The sequence below is a fragment of the Astatotilapia calliptera genome, chromosome 8, assembly GCF_964374335.1.
Source record: "Astatotilapia calliptera chromosome 8, fAstCal68.1, whole genome shotgun sequence".
NCBI lineage: Eukaryota > Metazoa > Chordata > Actinopteri > Cichliformes > Cichlidae > Astatotilapia > Astatotilapia calliptera.
The window spans coordinates 3,199,634-3,226,652 of NC_137429.1; the positions used below are offsets into that span (position 1 = coordinate 3,199,634).

Below are 27,019 nucleotides of genomic sequence, written 5' to 3' on the forward strand. Positions count from 1 at the left end.
CAGAAATAATGGCACTCTTTCAGTGCGTCGTGGGCGGGTGTGTCGTCGTGATGGAGCAGCCAGTCGCCTTTCTGCCACAGTTCAGGTCGTTTGGCCTCGATGTTCTTCCTGAGACGCGTCATAACGCTGAGGTAGAACGGAGCATCAACCGCCTGACCGTCGGGAACAACTTCCCGATGCACCACCCCGTGAATGTCAAAGAAGACGATGAGCTTGACCTTGAACTGGCTCCTTGTCGGATTCACCCTCCTTGCTTTTCCAGGCTTGCAGCCGTACACCCAGCTTTCATCGCCAGTTATGATCCGGGACATGAACGTTGGGTCATCTCGCGTCTGTTGACGGAGATCCTCGCAGGCTCGTAAACGATACTGCTTCAGCTCGGGAGTGAGTAGCCTGGGCACAAGCTTGTTAGCCACTTGGTGCAGGTTCAAAGTGGACGTCAGGATCGCCTGGACCGTTCCGAATGACACGTTGAGAATGGCAGAAATCTCCCTCAGAGAGATCCGGAAATCCTGGCGCACAAGTTGATCGATTTCTCGGATGTGCTTGGGAGTTGTGCTCGTGCTGGGTCGCCCTGACCTGATTTCATCATCGACGGATGTTCTGCCATTTTTGAAACGCAAATACCAATCCTTGCATCTTGATCGGCTCATTGCTTTGCTGCCGTAAACTTCCTGAAGCATTTTGAAGGTTTTCTTCACAGATATCTTGGTTTTCACGCAGAATTTGATTTTTTCTCTCTGTTCAAATTTGAGGCGTTGCAATGCATTGCGGGACGCAACACTGAATATTGGCATCGGAAAGGTTCTGGGAGCTGTTGCACGTGTGTCATCCTCCTGCAGTCCATCCTGGCCAATGCAGCGTTCCTGGAAGAAGTCCGAGTCTTCAATCGGGCTCCGTTCATGGGAAACCTCTTCTTTAATATCAAACAGATGATGGACACCTGCAAGGTACACACAGATGGATGAGCATATTTTAAAAAAGCCAAAATGCTGGGTGTATGGGGACACTGGTTTCCAGTATCCTGCAGAATGGACTCTAACCTAAAGCCCATCTCACAGAGTTACATCATCCAATCGAATCACAGCCAACTAAGTTAAAACGAAGAGAAACTAAAATAAAACAAATCAAATTAGTGAGGTGACTGTATTCAATGGATTTCATCACTTGTTCTTAAATCTCGCCCTAAAAATACCCTCCATATTTTAATAACATTACTGAAGTGAAACTAACAAAGCCACAACAGAAGCAGACAAAATATAAAACCTGATTCCTCACAGAGAAAAAATGTTGGTGCAGTTTCATAGTTCAATTTAATTTGTTTGTTACCTGAGCTGCAGGTCTGAGTCTCCTCCTCGTCCTTGTATTCATTTTTAACATGATGAAACAGTGAGTGCACTTTCTCTTCATTTTCACTCTTCACCGCAGCAGCAGCGAGCGGGAAATCAGTGATGTCAGCTTCCTCCTCCTCTTCCTTCTTTATGCTGAGGAGCTGTGAGACTTGCTGCTCCATATCAGGGCTCCAGTCATCTGGTTCTTCTTTGATTGGTAACAGCTGCTGAATATCTGAAAGGTACAAGCATCACAAATGTATGAGCAACAATGCAATGAGAAACAAAATTAAATTCTTCCGTGTGGCCCTGAAACACAATCAAAGTTTCTTTACTCATTAGGAAAATGAGTTCTCGCCGTTAGTTATCGTTTCGTACACTGACTGGAGCTTCAAACTGGACGTTTCTGTCATTAGCAAAGCCGCCTGCATGATGTTTCTTTGGTAAACACCAAGATACAGGACAAGATCACGTGTATGCTGATGGTTTGCATCACTTCATCTCAGCAACTATTAAAAATAAAATGTTTCTACTTTGTTTTAAAAAGAAGCCTTCAGAACAATATAAATGTTAAGGTTATTTCTGAACTTGGTAAGTTTTTTGGAAGAAAGGTTAGGTTAGGTCAGGAATAGATGATGATGAAAGCAGTGATAGAATTAAAAGAATCACTTTGTACATTTGTAATAAGAATGACTTAGTTTAGCGAACATCTAAGTGCTAAAAAGCAGGCAGCCAGGACTTACCCATGGTTGAAGACATCTTTCCTCTCGTCCTGCGGTTCAGACTGACTTCTGGTGACTTCTCAGGTTTTTAACCTCTCCTGATGCCTCAGAGTCGTTGACCCACCCATTCACCCTTTTGGGTTTGTTGGGTCAAGGTGTGAAATGCTCCGAGTCGTCTGGGATGCCCTGCAGGTATCTGATAAGAGGGGCAGGGTCCAGCTTCCTGGAACAATAACAGTTACTCCAGCATAACTGTCGTTACTTCTTTCACACCACAGCCGTGAACTGAAGGTGAACACTTAAATGTTAATGTAATCACTGGAACAAAGGTTCTTCTGCTAAAGATGCTGTTGAATCCATTTGTATCAGTGTCCTAGTTTCCAAATCTGCAGGGGGTTGAACGTAACTGGACATTACATTGAATGTAAATATTTCCTGTCCACTATAACTAGTCCAAGTACTAATGTGATTAAATCATTTACACAAAAGCAATATTTCATTTCCTCAGCTACGTGTTAATGTGAGCAGGAAGTTGTTTTAGACAACAGAATGAATGAAAACTCACCATCGTCTGTTGATCGACAGGTCAACCTTAAAAACCACCAACCTCTTGTGGTGCCTGATGTCACATGTGCTGATTAGAGCTTCTAAAAACATAATTGAATTAATCTGTTAAATAATTTTGAGAATTTGGGTCTACACTGTGCTGAAATGAGGCAACTGGACTTGAGTTTCTGAAGCCCTTCAACTCAGATCTCAAAGGCTCTACAGCTGGTGCAGGGCGGCAGTTAATCATCTGATTGGATCGTTGAGAGTCGTTGATTCTCTCATTTTGCCTTTGTGTTAAATTCTGACGCACCCAACAGCAGTGGGAGACATTAAAGGCACATGAGTGAAAGTTTATCAGGCCATAATGGTCCAGTTGTTGTGCTCTGATGTGTTTCTACATTCAGGTGCAGATGGGGTTTTGGGTCCTGACCTCAGCTGCTGGTTTTCCTTTGTTGCCAAGTCAAGTTTACTTTCAAGCACATTAAAAGAAACAGCACCCGTTAACCAAACCGTCCACAGTTAGACGAGTAAAAGACATTTAGGAAGATTTTAAAAGTGTCCAATGTTGTCCTGATGTGAAAGGCAGTTTGTTTCACACACTCAACAATGATCCTTCACCCTCAGTCAACAGGAAGCAACAATTCTGAGTAGCTGAAATGGGTTTATTTAATCATTAAGGAAAATGTGGTATCATTTTAATGTATATCAATCAAGTACATTTTACGCACCACTGTTTACAATCTTTACACACCACAAATACACAGAAGATTTGCAGTATTTTAATGCACAGCATCTGCAGACCTTCTGGTGACTTCTCAGGTTTTTAACCTCTCCTTATTGAGAGTTTTTAATTTGCTTTTAACTGTAGACTCTGGTTGTGCTGCTGTCCTAGTAACCTTAGACCTGACAGCAGCCTTCGACACTGTCGATCACAACATACTGTTATCCATTCTAGGCCCCCTGCTGTTTACTCTGTATTTGCTCCCTCTGGGCGATGTGCTGCGCAAATTTAATGTGTCCTTCTACACCTTTGCTGATGACATTCAGATCCACCTCCCTCTGAGGTTAGACTGTAAGGACTCTTTGCAGCCGTTATTCTCCTGTTTGTCTGACATTAAGACTTGGATGGCTCTTAACTTCCTACATCTAAATGAAAGTAAAACTGAAGTCATTGTGTTTGGGCTTCCTAAAGACCCCGACCTTTCCTTTGATTTTATGGGACCCCTAACTTCCAAAGTTAGGGGTTCCTCCATTAAGAGCCTCGGTGTTACTTCTGACATTACTTTTAAATTTGATAAACAAATCAGCTCCGTAGTCAAGGGATCTTTTTTATCATCTACGGATTTTAGCTAAAGTCAATTCCTACCTGTGCAGGAACGATCTAGAAAGGGTGGTCCATGCTTTTATTACATCACGGCTGGACTACTGTAACTCCCTTTATGCTGGTTTAGATCGTTCCTGTCTGCATCGCCTCCAACTGGTGCAGAACGCTGCTGCTCGCATGCTGACCGGTTCCAAAAAGAGAGACCACATCACTCCGGTCCTCTGCTCTCTCCACTGGCTTCCAGTTGCTTTTAGGATTGATTTTAAAATTTTACTGCTGGTTTTTAAGGTTCTTAACGGTACTGCACCTCCTTACCTGGCAGAGCTTCTTAGCATTTACCGCCCCAGGTGATCTTTGAGGTCAGCAGACCTTAAGCTTTTAGATCTTCCCAGGTACAGATTAAAGACTAGGGGAGAGAGGGCTTTTGCTGTGGCTGCACCCAGACTGTGGAACAGTTTACCTCCTCACATCAGATTCTCCACAAGCCTAGGAACTTTTAAAACTGCTCTTAAAACTCACCTCTTCTCATTGGCTTTTAGCAAGGTTTAACTTACTGTTTTAACTTATTGTTTTAACTTATTGTTTTATCAGTGAGGTGTTTTATGTACTTGTGTTTTATTGTATTTTATATTTGTATTTTATTGTACAACACTTTGGTCAGCCTTGGTTGTTTTTAAATGTGCTTTATAAATAAACTTGACTTGACTTGACATGTGCTGATTAGAGCTTCTAAAAACATAATTGAATTAATCTGTTAAATAATTTTGAGAATTTGGGTCTACACTGTGCTGAAATGAGGCAACTGGACTTGAGTTTCTGAAGCCTTTCAACTCAGATCTCAAAGGCTCTACAGCTGGTGCAGGGCGGCAGTTAATCATCTGATTGGATCGTTGAGAGTCGTTGATTCTCTCATTTTGCCTTTGTGTTAAATTCTGACGCACCCAACAGCAGTGGGAGACATTAAAGGCACATGAGTGAAAGTTTATCAGGCCATAATGGTCCAGTTGTTGTGCTCTGATGTGTTTCTACATTCAGGTGCAGATGGGGTTTTGGGTCCTGACCTCAGCTGCTGGTTTTCCTTTGTTGCCAAGTCAAGTTTACTTTCAAGCACATTAAAAGAAACAGCACCCGTTAACCAAACCGTCCACAGTTAGACGAGTAAAAGACATTTAGGAAGATTTTAAAAGTGTCCAATGTTGTCCTGATGTGAAAGGCAGTTTGTTTCACACACTCAACAATGATCCTTCACCCTCAGTCAACAGGAAGCAACAATTCTGAGTAGCTGAAATGGGTTTATTTAATCATTAAGGAAAATGTGGTATCATTTTAATGTATATCAATCAAGTACATTTTACGCACCACTGTTTACAATCTTTACACACCACAAATACACAGAAGATTTGCAGTATTTTAATGCACAGCATCTGCAGACCTTCTGGTGACTTCTCAGGTTTTTAACCTCTCCTTATTGAGAGTTTTTAATTTGCTTTTAACTGTAGACTCTGGTTGTGCTGCTGTCCTAGTAACCTTAGACCTGACAGCAGCCTTCGACACTGTCGATCACAACATACTGTTATCCATACTGTTATCCATTCTAGGCCCCCTGCTGTTTACTCTGTATTTGCTCCCTCTGGGCGATGTGCTGCTCAAATTTAATGTGTCCTTCTACACCTTTGCTGATGACATTCAGATCCACCTCCCTCTGAGGTTAGACTGTAAGGACTCTTTGCAGCCGTTATTCTCCTGTTTGTCTGACATTAAGACTTGGATGGCTCTTAACTTCCTACATCTAAATGAAAGTAAAACTGAAGTCATTGTGTTTGGGCTTCCTAAAGACCCCGACCTTTCCTTTGATTTTATGGGACCCCTAACTTCCAAAGTTAGGGGTTCCTCCATTAAGAGCCTCGGTGTTACTTTTGACATTACTTTTAAATTTGATAAACAAATCAGCTCCGTAGTCAAGGGATCTTTTTTATCATCTACGGATTTTAGCTAAAGTCAATTCCTACCTGTGCAGGAACGATCTAGAAAGGGTGGTCCATGCTTTTATTACATCACGGCTGGACTACTGTAACTCCCTTTATGCTGGTTTAGATCGTTCCTGTCTGCATCGCCTCCAACTGGTGCAGAACGCTGCTGCTCGCATGCTGACCGGTTCCAAAAAGAGAGACCACATCACTCCGGTCCTCTGCTCTCTCCACTGGCTTCCAGTTGCTTTTAGGATTGATTTTAAAATTTTACTGCTGGTTTTTAAGGTTCTTAACGGTACTGCACCTCCTTACCTGGCAGAGCTTCTTAGCATTTACCGCCCCAGGTGATCTTTGAGGTCAGCAGACCTTAAGCTTTTAGATCTTCCCAGGTACAGATTAAAGACTAGGGGAGAGAGGGCTTTTGCTGTGGCTGCACCCAGACTGTGGAACAGTTTACCTCCTCACATCAGATTCTCCACAAGCCTAGGAACTTTTAAAACTGCTCTTAAAACTCACCTCTTCTCATTGGCTTTTAGCAAGGTTTAACTTACTGTTTTAACTTATTGTTTTATCAGTGAGGTGTTTTATGTACTTGTGTTTTATTGTATTTTATATTTGTATTTTATTGTACAACACTTTGGTCAGCCTTGGTTGTTTTTAAATGTGCTTTATAAATAAACTTGACTTGACATGTGCTGATTAGAGCTTCTAAAAACATAATTGAATTAATCTGTTAAATAATTTTGAGAATTTGGGTCTACACTGTGCTGAAATGAGGCAACTGGACTTGAGTTTCTGAAGCCTTTCAACTCAGATCTCAAAGGCTCTACAGCTGGTGCAGGGCGGCAGTTAATCATCTGATTGGATCGTTGAGAGTCGTTGATTCCCTCATTTTGCCTTTGTGTTAAATTCTGACGCACCCAACAGCAGTGGGAGACATTAAAGGCACATGAGTGAAAGTTTATCAGGCCATAATGGTCCAGTTGTTGTGCTCTGATGTGTTTCTACATTCAGGTGCAGATGGGGTTTTGGGTCCTGACCTCAGCTGCTGGTTTTCCTTTGTTGCCAAGTCAAGTTTACTTTCAAGCACATTAAAAGAAACAGCACCCGTTAACCAAACCGTCCACAGTTAGACGAGTAAAAGACATTTAGGAAGATTTTAAAAGTGTCCAATGTTGTCCTGATGTGAAAGGCAGTTTGTTTCACACACTCAACAATGATCCTTCACCCTCAGTCAACAGGAAGCAACAAATCTGAGTAGCTGAAATGGGTTTATTTAATCATTAAGGAAAATGTGGTATCATTTTAATGTATATCAATCAAGTACATTTTACGCACCACTGTTTACAATCTTTACACACCACAAATACACAGAAGATTTGCAGTATTTTAATGCACAGCATCTGCAGACCTTCTGGTGACTTCTCAGGTTTTTAACCTCTCCTTATTGAGAGTTTTTAATTTGCTTTTAACTGTAGACTCTGGTTGTGCTGCTGTCCTAGTAACCTTAGACCTGACAGCAGCCTTCGACACTGTCGATCACAACATACTGTTATCCATTCTAGGCCCCCTGCTGTTTACTCTGTATTTGCTCCCTCTGGGCGATGTGCTGCGCAAATTTAATGTGTCCTTCTACACCTTTGCTGATGACATTCAGATCCACCTCCCTCTGAGGTTAGACTGTAAGGACTCTTTGCAGCCGTTATTCTCCTGTTTGTCTGACATTAAGACTTGGATGGCTCTTAACTTCCTACATCTAAATGAAAGTAAAACTGAAGTCATTGTGTTTGGGCTTCCTAAAGACCCCGACCTTTCCTTTGATTTTATGGGACCCCTAACTTCCAAAGTTAGGGGTTCCTCCATTAAGAGCCTCGGTGTTACTTTTGACATTACTTTTAAATTTGATAAACAAATCAGCTCCGTAGTCAAGGGATCTTTTTTATCATCTACGGATTTTAGCTAAAGTCAATTCCTACCTGTGCAGGAACGATCTAGAAAGGGTGGTCCATGCTTTTATTACATCACGGCTGGACTACTGTAACTCCCTTTATGCTGGTTTAGATCGTTCCTGTCTGCATCGCCTCCAACTGGTGCAGAACGCTGCTGCTCGCATGCTGACCGGTTCCAAAAAGAGAGACCACATCACTCCGGTCCTCTGCTCTCTCCACTGGCTTCCAGTTGCTTTTAGGATTGATTTTAAAATTTTACTGCTGGTTTTTAAGGTTCTTAACGGTACTGCACCTCCTTACCTGGCAGAGCTTCTTAGCATTTACCGCCCCAGGTGATCTTTGAGGTCAGCAGACCTTAAGCTTTTAGATCTTCCCAGGTACAGATTAAAGACTAGGGGAGAGAGGGCTTTTGCTGTGGCTGCACCCAGACTGTGGAACAGTTTACCTCCTCACATCAGATTCTCCACAAGCCTAGGAACTTTTAAAACTGCTCTTAAAACTCACCTCTTCTCATTGGCTTTTAGCAAGGTTTAACTTACTGTTTTAACTTATTGTTTTAACTTATTGTTTTATCAGTGAGGTGTTTTATGTACTTGTGTTTTATTGTATTTTATATTTGTATTTTATTGTACAACACTTTGGTCAGCCTTGGTTGTTTTTAAATGTGCTTTATAAATAAACTTGACTTGACTTGACATGTGCTGATTAGAGCTTCTAAAAACATAATTGAATTAATCTGTTAAATAATTTTGAGAATTTGGGTCTACACTGTGCTGAAATGAGGCAACTGGACTTGAGTTTCTGAAGCCTTTCAACTCAGATCTCAAAGGCTCTACAGCTGGTGCAGGGCGGCAGTTAATCATCTGATTGGATCGTTGAGAGTCGTTGATTCTCTCATTTTGCCTTTGTGTTAAATTCTGACGCACCCAACAGCAGTGGGAGACATTAAAGGCACATGAGTGAAAGTTTATCAGGCCATAATGGTCCAGTTGTTGTGCTCTGATGTGTTTCTACATTCAGGTGCAGATGGGGTTTTGGGTCCTGACCTCAGCTGCTGGTTTTCCTTTGTTGCCAAGTCAAGTTTACTTTCAAGCACATTAAAAGAAACAGCACCCGTTAACCAAACCGTCCACAGTTAGACGAGTAAAAGACATTTAGGAAGATTTTAAAAGTGTCCAATGTTGTCCTGATGTGAAAGGCAGTTTGTTTCACACACTCAACAAATGATCCTTCACCCTCAGTCAACAGGAAGCAACAAATCTGAGTAGCTGAAATGGGTTTATTTAATCATTAAGGAAAATGTGGTATCATTTTAATGTATATCAATCAAGTACATTTTACGCACCACTGTTTACAATCTTTACACACCACAAATACACAGAAGATTTGCAGTATTTTAATGCACAGCATCTGCAGACCTTCTGGTGACTTCTCAGGTTTTTAACCTCTCCTTATTGAGAGTTTTTAATTTGCTTTTAACTGTAGACTCTGGTTGTGCTGCTGTCCTAGTAACCTTAGACCTGACAGCAGCCTTCGACACTGTCGATCACAACATACTGTTATCCATACTGTTATCCATTCTAGGCCCCCTGCTGTTTACTCTGTATTTGCTCCCTCTGGGCGATGTGCTGCGCAAATTTAATGTGTCCTTCTACACCTTTGCTGATGACATTCAGATCCACCTCCCTCTGAGGTTAGACTGTAAGGACTCTTTGCAGCCGTTATTCTCCTGTTTGTCTGACATTAAGACTTGGATGGCTCTTAACTTCCTACATCTAAATGAAAGTAAAACTGAAGTCATTGTGTTTGGGCTTCCTAAAGACCCCGACCTTTCCTTTGATTTTATGGGACCCCTAACTTCCAAAGTTAGGGGTTCCTCCATTAAGAGCCTCGGTGTTACTTCTGACATTACTTTTAAATTTGATAAACAAATCAGCTCCGTAGTCAAGGGATCTTTTTTATCATCTACGGATTTTAGCTAAAGTCAATTCCTACCTGTGCAGGAACGATCTAGAAAGGGTGGTCCATGCTTTTATTACATCACGGCTGGACTACTGTAACTCCCTTTATGCTGGTTTAGATCGTTCCTGTCTGCATCGCCTCCAACTGGTGCAGAACGCTGCTGCTCGCATGCTGACCGGTTCCAAAAAGAGAGACCACATCACTCCGGTCCTCTGCTCTCTCCACTGGCTTCCAGTTGCTTTTAGGATTGATTTTAAAATTTTACTGCTGGTTTTTAAGGTTCTTAACGGTACTGCACCTCCTTACCTGGCAGAGCTTCTTAGCATTTACCGCCCCAGGTGATCTTTGAGGTCAGCAGACCTTAAGCTTTTAGATCTTCCCAGGTACAGATTAAAGACTAGGGGAGAGAGGGCTTTTGCTGTGGCTGCACCCAGACTGTGGAACAGTTTACCTCCTCACATCAGATTCTCCACAAGCCTAGGAACTTTTAAAACTGCTCTTAAAACTCACCTCTTCTCATTGGCTTTTAGCAAGGTTTAACTTACTGTTTTAACTTATTGTTTTATCAGTGAGGTGTTTTATGTACTTGTGTTTTATTGTATTTTATATTTGTATTTTATTGTACAACACTTTGGTCAGCCTTGGTTGTTTTTAAATGTGCTTTATAAATAAACTTGACTTGACTTGACATGTGCTGATTAGAGCTTCTAAAAACATAATTGAATTAATCTGTTAAATAATTTTGAGAATTTGGGTCTACACTGTGCTGAAATGAGGCAACTGGACTTGAGTTTCTGAAGCCTTTCAACTCAGATCTCAAAGGCTCTACAGCTGGTGCAGGGCGGCAGTTAATCATCTGATTGGATCGTTGAGAGTCGTTGATTCCCTCATTTTGCCTTTGTGTTAAATTCTGACGCACCCAACAGCAGTGGGAGACATTAAAGGCACATGAGTGAAAGTTTATCAGGCCATAATGGTCCAGTTGTTGTGCTCTGATGTGTTTCTACATTCAGGTGCAGATGGGGTTTTGGGTCCTGACCTCAGCTGCTGGTTTTCCTTTGTTGCCAAGTCAAGTTTACTTTCAAGCACATTAAAAGAAACAGCACCCGTTAACCAAACCGTCCACAGTTAGACGAGTAAAAGACATTTAGGAAGATTTTAAAAGTGTCCAATGTTGTCCTGATGTGAAAGGCAGTTTGTTTCACACACTCAACAATGATCCTTCACCCTCAGTCAACAGGAAGCAACAATTCTGAGTAGCTGAAATGGGTTTATTTAATCATTAAGGAAAATGTGGTATCATTTTAATGTATATCAATCAAGTACATTTTACGCACCACTGTTTACAATCTTTACACACCACAAATACACAGAAGATTTACATGTACATACATTAAATTAGTTAAAGTCAGCAGTCACAGTATTTTAATGCACAGCATCTGCAGACCTTGGTGATCTAGTGAAAAGATCAGACAGGTAAGAAAGTGCTAAACTGTGCAACCCTTAAAAGAATCAGTAAAATAATTTCTGAAGCTGATAGGCAGCCAGTGCAGGAGATATGTGGTCTTGCTTCCATGTTCCAGATAATAACTGTGTTTTTTGAACCATCTATAGTTGAGTGAACAGTGACAGACTCACACCTGAAGAAAGACTGTTGAAATAGTCGAGTCCAGATGAACTTAAGCCACTGACACCTCTCAGAACATTTCTGAAACACAGAAATGGCGTGTATGTGCGTCACGAGTCTGTAAGACTTCGTGTAAACTTGCATGTTTTCTGTGTTTGAGATGGGAAGAGATGGATCAAATCAAATCAAATCACTTTTATTGTCACATCACATGTGCAGGCACACTGGCACAGCACATGCGAGTGAAATTCTTGTGTGCGAGCCCCACAAGCAACAGAGATGTGCAAACACAACAACACAAACGAGCAAAATACAAGAATGGCCAACCTGAAACTAATAAATATGTACAATATATAATAGTGTATGCATTTCTGGATGTGTATACTAAATATTTTCCTACGTGTGTGTGTGTGTGTGTGTGTGTGTGTGTGTGTGTGTGTGTGTGTGTGTGTGTGTGTGTGTGTGTGTGTGTATACACATTTTTACAAATTAAATAGTAAAAAAAATAAAATAATAATAATAATAATAAAATATATAAAATATACAGAGTTGAATATGTGCAAAACAAGTGGCATTTATATACAGTGTGGAGTGCATAATGTTAAAGTTCCAGTAGTGAAGCTGAGGTGTCTATGACGTGTTCAGCAGTCTGATGGCCTGATGGAAGAAGCTGTCTCTCAGTCTGCTGGTACGGGACCAGATGCTGCAGAACCTCCTTCCTGATGGAAGCAGTCTGAACAGTTTATGGCTGGGGTGACTGGAGTCCTTGATGATCCTCCCCGCTTTCCTCAGGCAGCGCTTCCTGTAGATGTCTTGGAGGGAGGGAAGCTCACCTCCAATTATCCGTTCAGAGCACCGCACTACTCTCTGGAGAGCTTTGCAGTTGTAGGCGGTGCTGTTGCCATACCAGGTGGTGATGCATCCAGTGAGGATGCTCTCAATGGCACAGTGATAGAAGGTCCTGAGGATGCGGGGGCTCATGCCGAATCTTTTCAGTCTCCTGAGAAAGAAGAGGCGCTGCTGCGCCTTCTTCACTGTTTTGTTTGTGTGTACTGACCACGTAAGATCCTCAGCCAGATGTACTCCAAGGAACCGGAAGCTGCTCACTCTCTCCACAGCAGCGCCGTTGATGGTGATGGGGGTGTGTACTTCTCTGCACCTCCGGAAGTCCACTATCAACTCCTTTGTCTTTGCGACGTTGAGGGTGAGATGGTTGTCTTGACACCAGTGGGTCAGGGCGCTGACCTCCTCCCTGTAAGCCGTCTCATCACCGTTGGTGATAAGACCCACCACTGTAGTGTCGTCCGCAAACTTCACAATGATGTTGGAGTTGTTAGTGGCTGTGCAGTCGTAGGTGTAGAGTGAGTACAGGAGAGGGCTCAGTACACACCCCTGTGGAGCACCAGTGTTCAGTGTGATGGGGGATGAGGTGATGCTGCCCAGTCTGACCACTTGGCGTCTGTCAGACAGGAAGCTAAGGATCCAGCTGCAGAGGGAGCTGCTCAGTCCTAGATCCTGCAGTTTCCTGTCCAGCTTCGAGGGAACGATGGTATTGAATGCTGAGCTGTAATCTACAAACAGCATCCTCACATACGTGTCTCTCTTCTCCAGGTGTGACAGGGCAGTGTGTAGTGTCAGGGCTATGGCATCATCAGTGGACCTGTTGTGGCGGTATGCGAACTGTAGAGGGTCCAGTGAGTCGGGTAGTGCAGAGCAGATGAAGTCCCTGACCAGCTTCTCGAAGCATTTGCTTACGATGGGGGTCAGGGCTACAGGTCGCCAGTCGTTCAATGAGGAGATGGTGGAGGATTTGGGTACAGGGACGACGGTGGCCATTTTGAAGCAGGCTGGGACTACAAACAGAGAGAGGGAAAGGTTGAAGATGTGCGTGAACACTCCAGCCAGCTGAGCCGCACATTACTTGAGGACGCGGCCGGGAATCCCGTCCGGACCAGTAGCTTTGCGTGCGTTCACCTTCCTGAAGCACTTCCGCACATCCTCCTCAGACACAGTGTGCGCACTGACGTCATCCATGGAGTTTGAAAACTGAAGGCTCTGCCTCTCATTCTACTTTTAAATACTCTAGGAACACAGTAAACCTGCAGTGTGAGAGTGAAGTCCTCTAATGGGGTGATATGGTACTACAAGGTCATTAAGATAAGCCAGCTAATTTTTCACGTGTCTGAGCGAACACACAAACTCCCTGAGCGTCCCTTGGACCACTGTGAGCAACAGCAGACGTGCACTGTGGTCACGCCAGCATCGAATCCATCCAAGTTACATGGTTTATTAAAATAATCAAATTACAGCATTTATGTTAGACTATTTTTAATTAACTGCTTTAGCCCACTTACAATGAAAATTAAAAAAAAAAAAAAACCTTGTTCATGACCTGTGTAGCATGTTAACACTATTGGAAGGAAAAATAACATGAACTCCAATTTTGAAAACACAACTTTATTTATTTTTTTCTTTTTTTTCTATAAAGCTCTGACTTATATTATGAGTCTGTGGTCTGGGAGAGAGTCTGTAACTCTCTGTCTGCAAAATACAGTAAATAATGACCAATGTTGGGCAATTAATTATATAGTTACTTCTTCAAAAAAGTAACTGATTTATGCAAACAACATTTTTTGCAGCTGTTTACCTAAAAATGCAGCCAAGGCGTTTTTTTAAAATAAACATTTCAAACTATTTACAGAACAATCAGCTGTTCTGCATCAAATCTGATGCCACACAAATTATTTGTGCTGCTCCAAAAATAATTTCTGTCCACTATGAGATGAAGGAGAACAGCAGCCTGATACCTGCAGGCCTGACAGCAGGAGATGTATCACTCCTGTAACACCTGTAATCATTCAGTAGTCGCCTCATTGTTCTGACACACACAATAAAACTATTGACTACACTACACACTAACTGCACACTAACTAGAGGGGACTTAGAGGGAACATTGCTTGTATGTGAGGAGCAGGATTTTGAATTCTGGATTTAACAGGAAGCCAATGAAGGGAAGCCAGTGGCGTGACTGCACGGACTGAACTGCGAGATAATCTGCGCATGCGTCGCTCGTTCCAAGTTTCTTTTGGAAAAAAGGATCAAATACGCAGCGGGCACCATGAACACAGTGGAATATCTTCAACAACAGAACCACGAAAGTCTTCTTTCTGAGAAAAACCCGGAAATGAAATTCCACGCAGTCCTTCAACTGGACAAAGAAGGTGTAAACCAAACTGCTGGTGAGAATAATCAGATTTAACGTGGAGAGTTTATCGGACAGGAAACGGCTGCTTAGCGGCTGGTAGCTCGTTTTAGGGGGTCGATGAACTGTTCACGTAGGAACGGAGCTTCCTTTTATTTCTTAACCTGAAGACGTTCACAAATGCAGTCAAGCGACTTTGGTAATGATAGTTGTTGTTAATAGTTATTAATGACATTTACGGATTAAAAAGAGCGAAAGTCAGTGGGGGGTTCGGTGTTGCACCCGGACTGTTTAAAGGGTGCACACAAGTGTAGTTCAAGGCAGCGTTTGTGCTTTAATTACTTAAATAATAATGCTGAACTGGGGCAGGCGTGGTTAGTGTGATGGATAACAGCTGTGCCAGCCAGCCTTCCCTGGCTCTGTCCCCTGAACCCACTGCTCCAGCCCTCCTCTGCAGCTGAGCCACAAACCACATCCCACTGCAGAGACAAACCCTGTATCCCATAAGCTGACTTTTTTCAACATCTCTATATGCAGCTCCAAATTCTATGTCTATTTATGTGGACGTTTTAAATCTGAGAACAAAACACAATTAATAGCTTTACTCCAAACCATGATTTACCTTTACAGATGTGATATTTTAGTCCAAAGCTAAACGTAGCTGTGTGTTATGTTTTTGATTTGATTTGAACATCTTGGCTGACGGAAGGATTAGCTCTAAATATTTACTTGTTGAGCTGTAGAAATGTAAGTCATACCACAACAGCTAACCACATGCTTCCAGCCTAATTATTACTTCTTAATAGGAAAACTGCAATACTGTTATCAGTTTGCTGATGATGATGTTCTCTCTTACTTTCCCGAAATACATTTTTGAAACATTTATACTTTTGGTTATAAGCAGCATCCACTGCCTCTAATATTTATTCCAGTATTTGTAAAACTGCATGTTTCTTAATAGCTTAATTTCCACCATGTGTGTCTCATGCACCCATGGCTTCATGATGTAGTGGTTTGGCTGTCATGTGAAAGATCCCCATCTTGAGGCTGGAAGGAGACAAACCTTAGAGCACCAACTAGTGTGCTCTTAGTACTTTTACCAAACCCAGATAAACTGCAAACTCCACTGTGGAGACCCTTCGGGAAATAAAGGAGTAGCAGAAAAAAAAATGTCCTTTTAAATTGAGGAGCAAAAAGTTAGTTTCCTTTAAAATAGTTCAGTTAATTACACAACTGTCCATGTCTGTGTGTTTCAGTATTGCCACCTGATGTCCAGAAGGTTTTGGTGATTAAAGAAGAAATTCCCTTTGACTGGAGCTTCGGTGTGGACCATCGGCACCAGGAGATCCTCCAAATAAAGGAGGAACAGGAAGAACTCCTGACCAGTGTGGGGGGAGAGCAGCTTAACGGGTCGGAGGAAGCTGATAACACCAGGTTCTCATTCGCTGTTGCCACTGTGAAGACTGAAAATGATGATGATGAGAAAACTCAGACTTCAGATCTCCACCAGAACCAACATGACTACAACAGAGAGACTAATCGGATAAAAGCAGAAACTGATGGAGAGGACTATCCAGGAGCAGAACCAGCTGGAAACCCAAATCTAAAGATTTGTGCAGAGCTGAAAGCAAATGGAAACGCTTCTGATTCTTCTGAAACTGACATCAGTGACGGCGATGATGATTGGCAGGAACCTTTATCCTCTCCTGGACCTGAAACAAAAACCAGCGATGGAGATCAGAAGGAGACGCCTGTGCCTCACTTTCCTAACAGTGTTAACACTGAAAGGTTTACGCAGCAGCCTTACATAAGACTCTACCCACAAAAGAAGCCGTTCAGCTGTGATATTTGTGGTAAAAAGTTCACTCGCAAAATGCACGTTAAAACACACATGAGGACCCACACGGGAGAAAGACCCTTTGGTTGTGACGTCTGTGGTGAGAGGTTTGCACAGGAGGGGAACTTGCGGAGTCACCTGAGAGTGCACACGGGGGAGAAACCATTCAGCTGCGACGTCTGCGGTAAAAAGTATAGACAGCAGGGTGTTCTGAGGACACACATGAGAACTCACACAGGGGAAAAACCGTTTGGGTGTAAGTTTTGTGGAAAGCAATTTAGCCAACAGACTCATCTCAAGGCACACATCAGAATCCACACTGGAGAGAAACCTTATCAGTGTAACTTCTGTGCCAGCAGCTTCAGCCAGAAGAAGCATTTTGATGAGCACACCAGACGGCACACTGGAGAAAAACCGTTCGGGTGCGATTTTTGTGGAAAACGGTTCTACCGGCAGGAGTATCTGAAGAGTCACGTTACGATCCACACAGGAGAGAGACCGTTTGGCTGTGATGTTTGTGGAAAAACCTTCAATCGAAAGACACGATTTAAGGCTCACATGACGCTTCACAAGTGTTAGAAGCTGCATTATTTCAGGGTTCATTGTGAATGATACATTACCCAAGTGCCTTGGTAAGGACCACACAGAGTTTTTAAATATTTTAAGTTTTTTAAATGCCTTCAATCTGATTTTGATGAGTCCTACAAATGTATTGAATTGTCAAGTCAGCTTTTAAGAAGTTGCTTTGCAGAAACTGCAGTTAATGGAGTGTTGTTTAAAAAGTGTTTTGGCAGTAAATCTGAATCAAGCTTCTGTTAATGTTGCTTTCATGAGAAAGTACATGTATAAATCAGAGATTTGCTTTACAAAAGTAAATGAAAGCCCTTTGTACCGTCTGGAGTCATGTACAGCTGTGTCCATAAATATTTGGATAGTAGAAGATGTCTTTGTACTCCAGCACAGTGGATTTTAAATCAATCGATATGCGATTGGAGGTTGACTTTCACCTTTAATTCAAGAGGTTTTACAAAAAAACGTTCAAGAATCATCACCATTTTATACTTGTGCCCTATTTTCAGAGGCTCAAAACTGGACAACTTAACATAAATGTAATTCTAAGTATTGTTTTTAATACTCGGATGAAAATCCTTCTCAGTTGAATTTGTTGAAATATGAAGAAACACTGAATGCAACAATTAATTGTCTTACATTGATTTATTTTATATATATATTTGAAGTCTTTTACTTGCCTGCGTGCAATAAATAAGGAATTAAGAAAGAAAAAGACAAGTCTTTGTGTGTCTGTTTTTACACCGAAAAGTACTTCAGAGTGCTCAGGATGTGCTCTCAGTGAGTATGCCCCTCCTTGGGTTGGTTGGGTTTGTGTTTAGTCAACCAAGCTGGGCTGTGGAGGTCAAATGTGCTCAGGTACAATATTTGATATTTAATTGTCAAAGTCAAGCACATACCTTGCTTTTATCAGCTTCATTGTATTTGAAGCTTGAGTGGAATGCAACTGATTAGAAATAACATCTGACTGAAATTAATTTGGAAATTTCATTTCACTGTGTGGAGGAAATCTTTGCTGAGGAGCCATTAAGATATGTAAATGAAAGCAATTTATCTTCTTTTCTCATGAATGGCAGTATTTATTTTCAATGAAAATAAGTACAATGATAAAAAAATATATCCAGAAAAGGAACTAATTTCTGCGAGGAGTCAGTGAGGTGGTTCACCATCTGACTGGGATGCCTCCTAGGTGAGCGCTTCAGGCACCTGACATGGGTAAAGGGAGAAAAAATAGATGCATGGAATTTGCAAGGCCTACCCAGTAAAATATTGATTTTGAACAATTCCTAAGTTAAATAGACGTCCTCTTAGTCCACCAAACTGTAGCTACCAATGTGCCGTATATCAGAAGATGCCTTTCTGAAAACAATGAGGATAAATATCATAAATATAGATGTGTCTATTTTGTACTGTTGTGAAATCTTTTGGTAAATAAAACCAGAAATAAAAGGAAGTGACAGAAAAGGTGTTGTTTCCAGCCACTGTGTGTGTACATGGTGAATGGAGAAATAAGGACCGTTACCTTTACAGCAAACAGTGAAGTAAGAGTTTCTCAGATTTTCAAATGAGATATTTTATGTAAAGAACAGCATATACACTATTTTTCTTTCTCTGCTTTTGGATGATAAATTAATTCAAAAACGGAAAACGTCAGAGGACAGCCACACCCCTCTTATTCATGGTAGGATACATTTGAATTGGTACGAGTAGTACTAGTGCTTTTCTTTTAGCAGGCCAGCAGAGGGCGACATCTGCCCGAACAACAGGGGAGGTTGTGGCTTCCAATAAAACATATATGGAGAAAAGAACTGATTAGTCGGATTAATAAAAAAAGAAGTCACGTTTTGATCAGTGTTAATCAGTGGATAATGTTTATGGAAATAATGGAGACTGATACAGCACACAAATTAAAATTAGTGACAGAAATATCACATCGGCCTGATTTTACTGTAAGGGATGAATGGAAAGAGTAAGAACTGTTGGGATCACAGATGCCCAAGTTGTTTCAGCTGTTGAGTTAAAAGTATGTAAATCCTCATTAGTTGGGCTACTAATTAGAACTAATAAAAATAAATGGCAAGATTGGAAAGAATAAATGGGAAATAAATACCTTAGATAGGGCCTATTTTAATATATTATTTTAAACTCTTAATTAAAACCCCGAAGCTTTAATAGCTGTATCATTGCTAAAAATAAAACGATCTTTCCGTTCCTGAAGACGTTCACAAATGCAATCAAGCGACTTCCTTTTAATCCTGTTAATTCAAACTTCTACCAGGAATAACATTTTTGTATTGAGTGACTAAAATTTTGAACGTGTCTATAAAAACTGAAAAATTTCACAAATGCTGCAAACAACATGATTGTAAATATGTAATTTGTTCATAGCTAAACATTTAACATTTGTGATCTTTTTTAACTTAAAAATTAATACAACTAAAAAACACAATAAAAAATGAATTTAACTATTATTTTACAGTATTTATAATATTAGAATTTATTTTGTTTCTTTATTATTTATTTAATATATAATTTTTTTTACAATACTTATTTTTCTAGTAATATGATATATTTAAAACATATATTTATCTTTTAATATTTGCCTTTGACATGTACGTTTGTGTGGTGTAACTGTTTACTGCTGCTGCTGCAAGGCCTGTAGTTACTATGGTGACGGAGAATAAAGGTGTCCGTGCCGATGCCTGCTCAAAAACCAGCGGAGACGGCAACAAATCGTTTAACAAAAGGATTCAGGAGAGTGGATTCCCTGTTGGAATCTGCATCCCGCTCTTATATAATACATCCACGGATGTAGAAGCAGGACAGAAAATGAAGCCAGCGCTTCTTTAACTGTGAGCGGAGGTGATCGGTCCTGCGCAGGCCTGGTTCATCTCAAATGAGCCTCCAGTTTATTTTAAAGAACAGAACAAATGCGGACACTATGAACGAAGAGGAATATTGTCAGCAGCACGACACTGAAAGTGTTCGTTTTAAAGACAACCCGGACAGTAAACCGCTGGGAGTCCATCAGCAGCTGGATGTAAAGCAGACAGATGGTAAGGATCATCACAGATTTAATGTGGAGTGTTTCTACTGGTGAAAAGGCGGACGTTAGGGCTTAGTAAAGAAGAAGATTCACATAAAAAGCTTCTGTAAAGCGGAATATGTTCACAAATACCAAAAACAGATTTCCACTTTATTTTTCCTTTTTTTTAAACGCTGTAAAAGACGGAACTGAACGGCAACAGTACAGAGCAGCACCCGGACGGTTTACAGTGGGTACACAACAGGGTTATTTTGTAGTTCAGCCTCAGTGCAAGCCAAAGTTTGGGATATGTTTTTACTTAATTAAAAGTTCAAAGAGACTCTAACATAATGGATGCCTGACTGCAAACTGTCAGTGTGCCTTTAATATGTGATAAGGCGTGTAGTACAAATATAAGAATTTCACAAGTATGAACTTATGTACTTGTTCTACTGAGATTATACTGCCTTTAATTGTTTAAGTGTGCCCCTGTATGACACGATAGATTATGAATGTTTACATCAAAAACCTGCAGTCTCTTATTTATGTTCCATTTATAGTTTAACCTCCATACAACAGGACATTTTCTGTGGAGCAAAGGTGAAGACATCAGAACTTAGTATCACTGATGTGTCAGGTGTATGACTGTGAGGACTTTGAATCTGTAAATATGTTTTGTTAGTCTTCACATTTCATGATTGATCAATATTTCTAGAAATAAATCAGGCCTGGTGTTTATATTGTAGGCAAGAATGTTTTTAGACTAACTGCAGCTCTTTAATCTCGGACTAAATTCAGTCTGCTTCTAAGCGTCCATAAAGGCTCTACTAAAGGTGGCTTCATATCTTAAATATTTGTGTGCAGCATAAATATACTTCTGAACAAATAAGAGACTGTTATTTTTTTATTTGCAAAAGACATCTTTAACCAAAACCATGTTCTTCTAAAAACAACAACAACAACAAAAAAACATAACAAAAGGTTAAAGCAGAAATATATTGGAAGTGCTGTAGAGACAAAAAACTGGCAGAGACAGAGAAGGCTGGAGTGGATGGATTACTCAAGAGTGAACACTCAGAACAAAATCCAGTTTTTATTTCCTGTTTTCTGCTGACTGTTTTTGTTTGTTTGTTTGTTTTGTTTTATTTTTTCAATTTTAGGTGGTGTGACCTAAAAGTTGTGCCACTGCACTTTTAGGACCCTGGTGGTTTCACAGTATATTGTAGTACTAGTATTATAATTCAAATTATTTCTTCTTGCATGGGCCTTTATTTAGAAATTAATCCACACCAAAACAGACATTGGTAATCACCTGAAAACAAGCCAAAGTCTGTAAAACATCAGCAGCTCACACACTGCAGGGCATTCATCCATCCACCGGGGCATTGCAGACATTCGTCTTCCTAGCCACACTTTCCAATTCCTCATGTGGGATCCTAATGATCTTTAATAGATTGTTAACTGCTGAGAGTCTCTGCTCTCTTTTTTTCATTCTCCACCCCTCTTTACTAGGGATGGGTACCGGTGTCCGGTGCCATCGTTCTGACATAAACGGTAGTAACCAGACCGAAAAGCAGCGCACATTTCGGTGCTTTTTTTTCCTGAGCTGTGATACACTTTAGATTCTAGCCAATCATTTTATGTTTCCGAGGATAGTAGGCGGGGCCAGGTACGTACGTTCTGTTAGAGCAGAGCTACAGATTAAAAATGTCCAAGGCGAAGCGGTCAAAAGTCTGGCTGTACTTCATAGCAAAATATGCAAACTCAGCAGCAACAAGTGCTTTAAGCTGATACTGTGATACTGTCAAAGGAGGTAACACCTCAAATCCGATGAAACACCTGGCGACGCATAGCGTTTTTTTTAAAAGCCCAGAAATGCGCCGTATTTGATAGCTTGCTGCGAGACCTCACACCGAGCACATCTACTGCGGGTGGGTTGCCTGTTATGCAACATCCCCCAAAAACACGAAGAGGAGAGTCCTGGCCCCTAGCCCTGCCAGTGTAGCAGAAATGATGACGGATGATGGTGGCAGCAGCCGTTCTTCTCTGCGTGAGTAGCTAATTTACATTGAGTAGGCTAACCACGTTATTACATTAATGCATGTAAGGTGAACTAGCAAACATCATCATAGCTACATGCGGCTGTCCTCTTGTTTGATGGCAGATACTCCCTTCACCCTGGCCAAAAAGGCTAAAATGACCAAAGAAAAAGTGGAAAACAGTTAAACATGAGAGGTTTAGGACAAAGTTTGTGTTTTTTCCATTGTTTAAGCACTGCTTCCAGCCAAGAGTGATACCATATATGCCCCATAGCTGCAGAAAAGGCTAACATTGTTATATTTTTACAAAAAACAGCTGAACATGAGAGGTTTTTGGACCAATTTTGTGTTCTCCATTCTTTAAGCACCAGTTTGAGCACCGGTTTGAGCGCCGGCACCGTTTCAAAAGTACCGATTTGGCACCGGTATCGGATAAAACCTAAACGATACCCATCCCTACTCTTTACTATTCTTGGATGTAGCTCATTTGAATCTGCAATTATTAGTGCTAAAAATGTCTGCACCTCACCAGCCTTTGTGGGATTTTTGCCATGCTTAAAAAGTTATTAATGGATTATGATTATCATTTCATTGCATTTTTTTTCTGCATCATATGATTTGACCAATGTATGAGGTTGATACAGATCACCTCTCAGTGTGCTTCTCAGTGCTTCAAGTGAGCAGTTATTCTTTTTATTACTGATAAACCAGTTAAACTCTCCTTTTTCTGTTTGCTTGTGTAGTAAAATCAGAAGTGTCATAGCATGCGTGGAATTGCCTAGCACTAAGTAAGCAATTCTTCTTCTGTATAGCTATAATAACAATTTTTTCTTATTCTTTTCCAGATGGATTGTAAAATTAGAAAACAGCCACATTCTTTTGTGGTTCTGGTAGTAGTGTCAAATCAGATATCAGTCATGTACCGTCACAGTCACACATGAGCTTCCTGTGTGACTTGGTTATTAACTTTATAACTATAACTACATTTTTTTAGTTATTAATTTCATTCCATTTACTTCGTTATCACTACCATTTTTACCAGTTTTACTTTAATTACCTCTAGTATAGATAGATAGATAGATAGATAGATCTTTATTGTCACTGTTACCAGAACAATGAAACACAGTTTGGCATCTCTCCCTTTGCAGCTGTAGTTTTTTGTTCATAATGCTCATGTCTGTGTTATTTTTCCATGCAGATATCTCACAACTGTTGGCAATTAAAGAGGTTCCCCCTGAATGGAGCCCCACCTCAGATCCGCAAGACCCAGAGGTCATCCAAATAAAAGAGGAGCAGGAGGAGCTCTGGACCAGTCAGGTGGGAGAGCAACTAAATGGGGTGCAGGTGGCGGATATCTCCAGGTTTCCAGGCCATACTGTCAGTGTGAAACATGAAGACAGTGACGAGAAATCCGAGTATTCACAAACTTCTCAAAGAAAAACTAAATGCAACAGAGAAGCAGAGGCTTTAAATGCCCCCCCAGCTAAAGGAATAAAAATGGAAACTGATGGTGATGACTGTGGAGGACCGGAATCAGCTAGAAGTCCAGATCAAGATATTTATGTACATCCAAATGGTGATGAAAAGGCTTCCAGCTTATCTGAGACTGAAGTCAGTATTAAGGATGATGATGATGACTATTATTGGCAGGAGCCTTTATCAGACTCTGGACCTGACACTGAAGACAGTGACAGTGACTGGAAGGAAACCAGGACACCTGAATTAGTTGTAAATAGTGACAAAGGACAAGACAGTTCTAAAGTATCTGAATGTAATAAAACTTTTCTTTGCAAACAGTCACTTCAGGGAGAGAGGGGAAGAATGTCTTCCTCTGGTTTGGCTAAAAAGGAATGCTTTACAGTATCACAAAATGATGATTCATCAGTGGCAGTACGCACCGGAGAGAAACCATTTGGCTGTGACGTTTGTGGACAAAGGTTCAACCAAAAAACACATCTAAACACTCACATGAGAATTCACACGGGAGAGAAACCCTTCTGTTGTGATTTTTGTGGACAGCGCTTTAACCAGAAAACACATCTTAAGATCCACATGAGAATTCACACGGGAGAGAAACCTTTTGGTTGTGATAATTGTGGCAAAAGATTTAGACACCAATGCACTCTCAAAATACATATGGCAGCTCATACTGGGGAGAAACCATTTACCTGTGACGACTGTGGTAAAAGATTCAGTCATCAGAAAATTCTAAAGGCGCACATGACAATTCACACAGGAGAGAAACCATTTCACTGTGATGAATGCGGTAAAAGTTTTAGCCAACAGGGAATTCTGAAGGCGCATATGACAGTGCACACAGGAGAGAAACCATTTGGTTGCAGTAGATGTGATAAAAAGTTTAGACTACATAGTGATCTCACAGCGCATATGAGAGTCCACACAGGAGAGAAACCATTTGGTTGTGATAAGTGTGGTAAAAGATTTAGCCAAAAGGGATGTCTGCAGAGACACCTTAGACTCCACACAGGAGAAAAGCCGTTTAGTTGTGATGACTGCGGAAAACAATTTAAGCGAAAGACACACCTTAAAGCACACATGACAGTTCACACAGGAGAGAAACCATTTGGCTGTAATGTCTGCGGCGTAACATTTTCACGACAGGGAACCCTGAAAAGACACATGAGGGTCCACACACGATAGAAACTGTAAAGTAACAGGGTTTTGTCCAAAATATTTGTAAAGTGTGTTGGTGCAGATCAGAGCAGTGGATTTCCTTCATGGCGCCGTGATAACTGAGAGTGTAGGTTGATACCTCTCAGACAGGTCTACTGTATTCCACTGTCTCTCTTCTGAAGCTTAAACAAAAATGCATAAGGGAGAAATATCCTAGAGAATGACGAGGTAAATGATGATGCTAACAAAATGTTAACATCCATGGAAAGAAGTAAATTCTCCCCAGTCACGTGTGATGGTAGAGTGAAGCAACTTTTACAAGTTAAGAATGCATTGCTCAAAAAGTTAAAGAAATACTTTTTATTAAGAGTATAGAATCAAGTCAGTTAAACCACTGGGATATTAACCCGGTCAGTCAAGTAGCAGAGGGGGTTATTAGTCAGTGTTAATGAAATTAACAACAGGTGCACCAGGAGGGCGATGATGAGACAACCCCCAAAACAGGAATGACTTTTTCCCCTCCTTTTATCTCATTTTTTTTCACTATTTTGGGATTTGGTAAGGGTCAGTGTCACTACACTTAGCAGATGATTCCTGGACCCTACAGAGGTTACATAGGTAGTCCAACTCCTCCAGGATGGCACATCAATACTTGCCATTGTCATAAGGTTTGAGATTCCAGGAGACAGGCAGTTACTCTGGGAGAGCTGGACAGGGCTGTAGGAAATCCTTAAACCACCAGCAGGACTGGTTTCTGCTCCTTTGTGTAAGGAGGGACAGGATGAGCACTGCCAGAGCTAAAAAATGATCTTCAGCAGCACACTGGTGTGAATGTCTCTAAACAAACCATCAGAAACAGACTTCATCAGGGTAGCCTGAAGTCCTCTTGGGCCCTATGCTCACCGTGGTGCCTGATTGGCAGTTGCCATCGAATACCAGAATTGGCAGGTCCACACTGGTGCCCTGGTGCCCTTGGCAAAATGGACCAGTCTGTAGCATCTTTTTTTCACTTTAATTTTTGAGGTGTCTTTGAATTAAGCCCCTTAAGATAATTTTCATTTCCTCAAACAATGAGGCAGCCTTTCATTCTATCTCATTACTCCAGTCCATATCAGTATTAGATAGCCATTATGATTTTTTCCCATTGACATCTTCATAGTAGTCAATTCATGTTTTTGAGCAGTCCATTTAGTAACACAAATAAGATTAATGCTGGGTTCAGCCCCTTGTCACATTCGATTTGATAAGTGGTTAAGAAAAAGGATGGATGTACTGTCTGTGAAGGTTCTCAGTCATCTAGGTCATCATATTCTAAAGACCTTGGAAAGAAAAGCGTCTCGACTTCTTTAAGTTGCGAGAAGCTTCCTCAGTTCTAAGGTCAAAGGTATTTGACCTTAGAACTGAAGAAGCTTCTCGGACGAGAGGTGAAACGTCTTCAAGCAACTTAAAGAAGTCCAGAGGCTTTTTTTCTCAAGCTCCTTACACAATAGATGGACTACATATTTAGTTAATATATAGATCAAATATAATAATAATACTATTACTTTTAATAACAGGAAAGCACATAAGAATAGGCTGGATGGAGAACAAATAACAGCAGGAAAGTGTAGCTCGACTGCTAAAAATAACGTGTTATATCGAGAAAAAGTGTACTTTCAGTGTTGATCAAAATGTATAATACTCCTTCCTTTAGCCTTATACACATTTTGTTATTTACCAGTATTATGATTTTTATTATTGCTCCCAGATTTATTTTTTACTATGCAATGTAACCACTCATGATGGCTCTAAAGGTAAATTTGCCAGATAAATATTTTGTATAAGACAACTGTGTTTCTAATTTCCTTTGACTTGATGGACTGAAGACTTGAGGTCCACAAATAAAATTTCTTAACATTTGATAACTTGTCTTTGTACTGTTTTCATGTAATCCCAGGTTCTTAAGCAAATATTGCAATACTGTACATTTCCCTGACAAATACAGATAGTGACCTCATTCAGGTTAAAAGAAGAAACATAAATCACACTAAAACTGTGAATAAAATAAAACACCATTCTTTGAACAGACTCGTGTTTTATGTGTATTATTTGCATAAGCTAAGGCGAATATCATGTCAAACAATGTAAGAACAGTTAAATCAACATGGATAAAGAAATGTTATCACTATCCAAGTGTCTGCTCAACAGTAATCAGTGCCGCTCAGCCTGACAGTGATTAGAAAAATGAATTTAATTTAATCAGATTACTTGTGGTATAAACGTTTTTTCTCCTACTTAT

At 40.8% G+C, this 27,019-nt stretch overlaps 2 protein-coding genes across 2 annotated transcripts; both read left to right on the forward strand.

Annotated features, from left to right (window-relative positions):
- Window positions 1–14,451: 14,451 nt before the first annotated feature.
- LOC113027998 (uncharacterized) lies at window positions 14,452–17,758 on the forward strand. Its single transcript, XM_026177895.2, has 2 exons — window positions 14,452–14,673; window positions 15,893–17,758. Exons 1-2 carry the CDS (start codon window positions 14,553–14,555, stop codon window positions 17,050–17,052), a joined length of 1,281 nt encoding a protein of 426 aa, XP_026033680.2. The 5' UTR covers window positions 14,452–14,552; the 3' UTR covers window positions 17,053–17,758.
- Window positions 17,759–19,554: 1,796 nt separating this feature from the next.
- Window positions 19,555–26,806, forward strand: LOC113027987 (uncharacterized). The gene is made up of 2 exons (XM_026177880.2): window positions 19,555–20,099; window positions 23,306–26,806. Exons 1-2 carry the CDS (start codon window positions 19,940–19,942, stop codon window positions 24,766–24,768), a joined length of 1,623 nt encoding a protein of 540 aa, XP_026033665.2. The 5' UTR covers window positions 19,555–19,939; the 3' UTR covers window positions 24,769–26,806.
- Window positions 26,807–27,019: the final 213 nt, after the last annotated feature.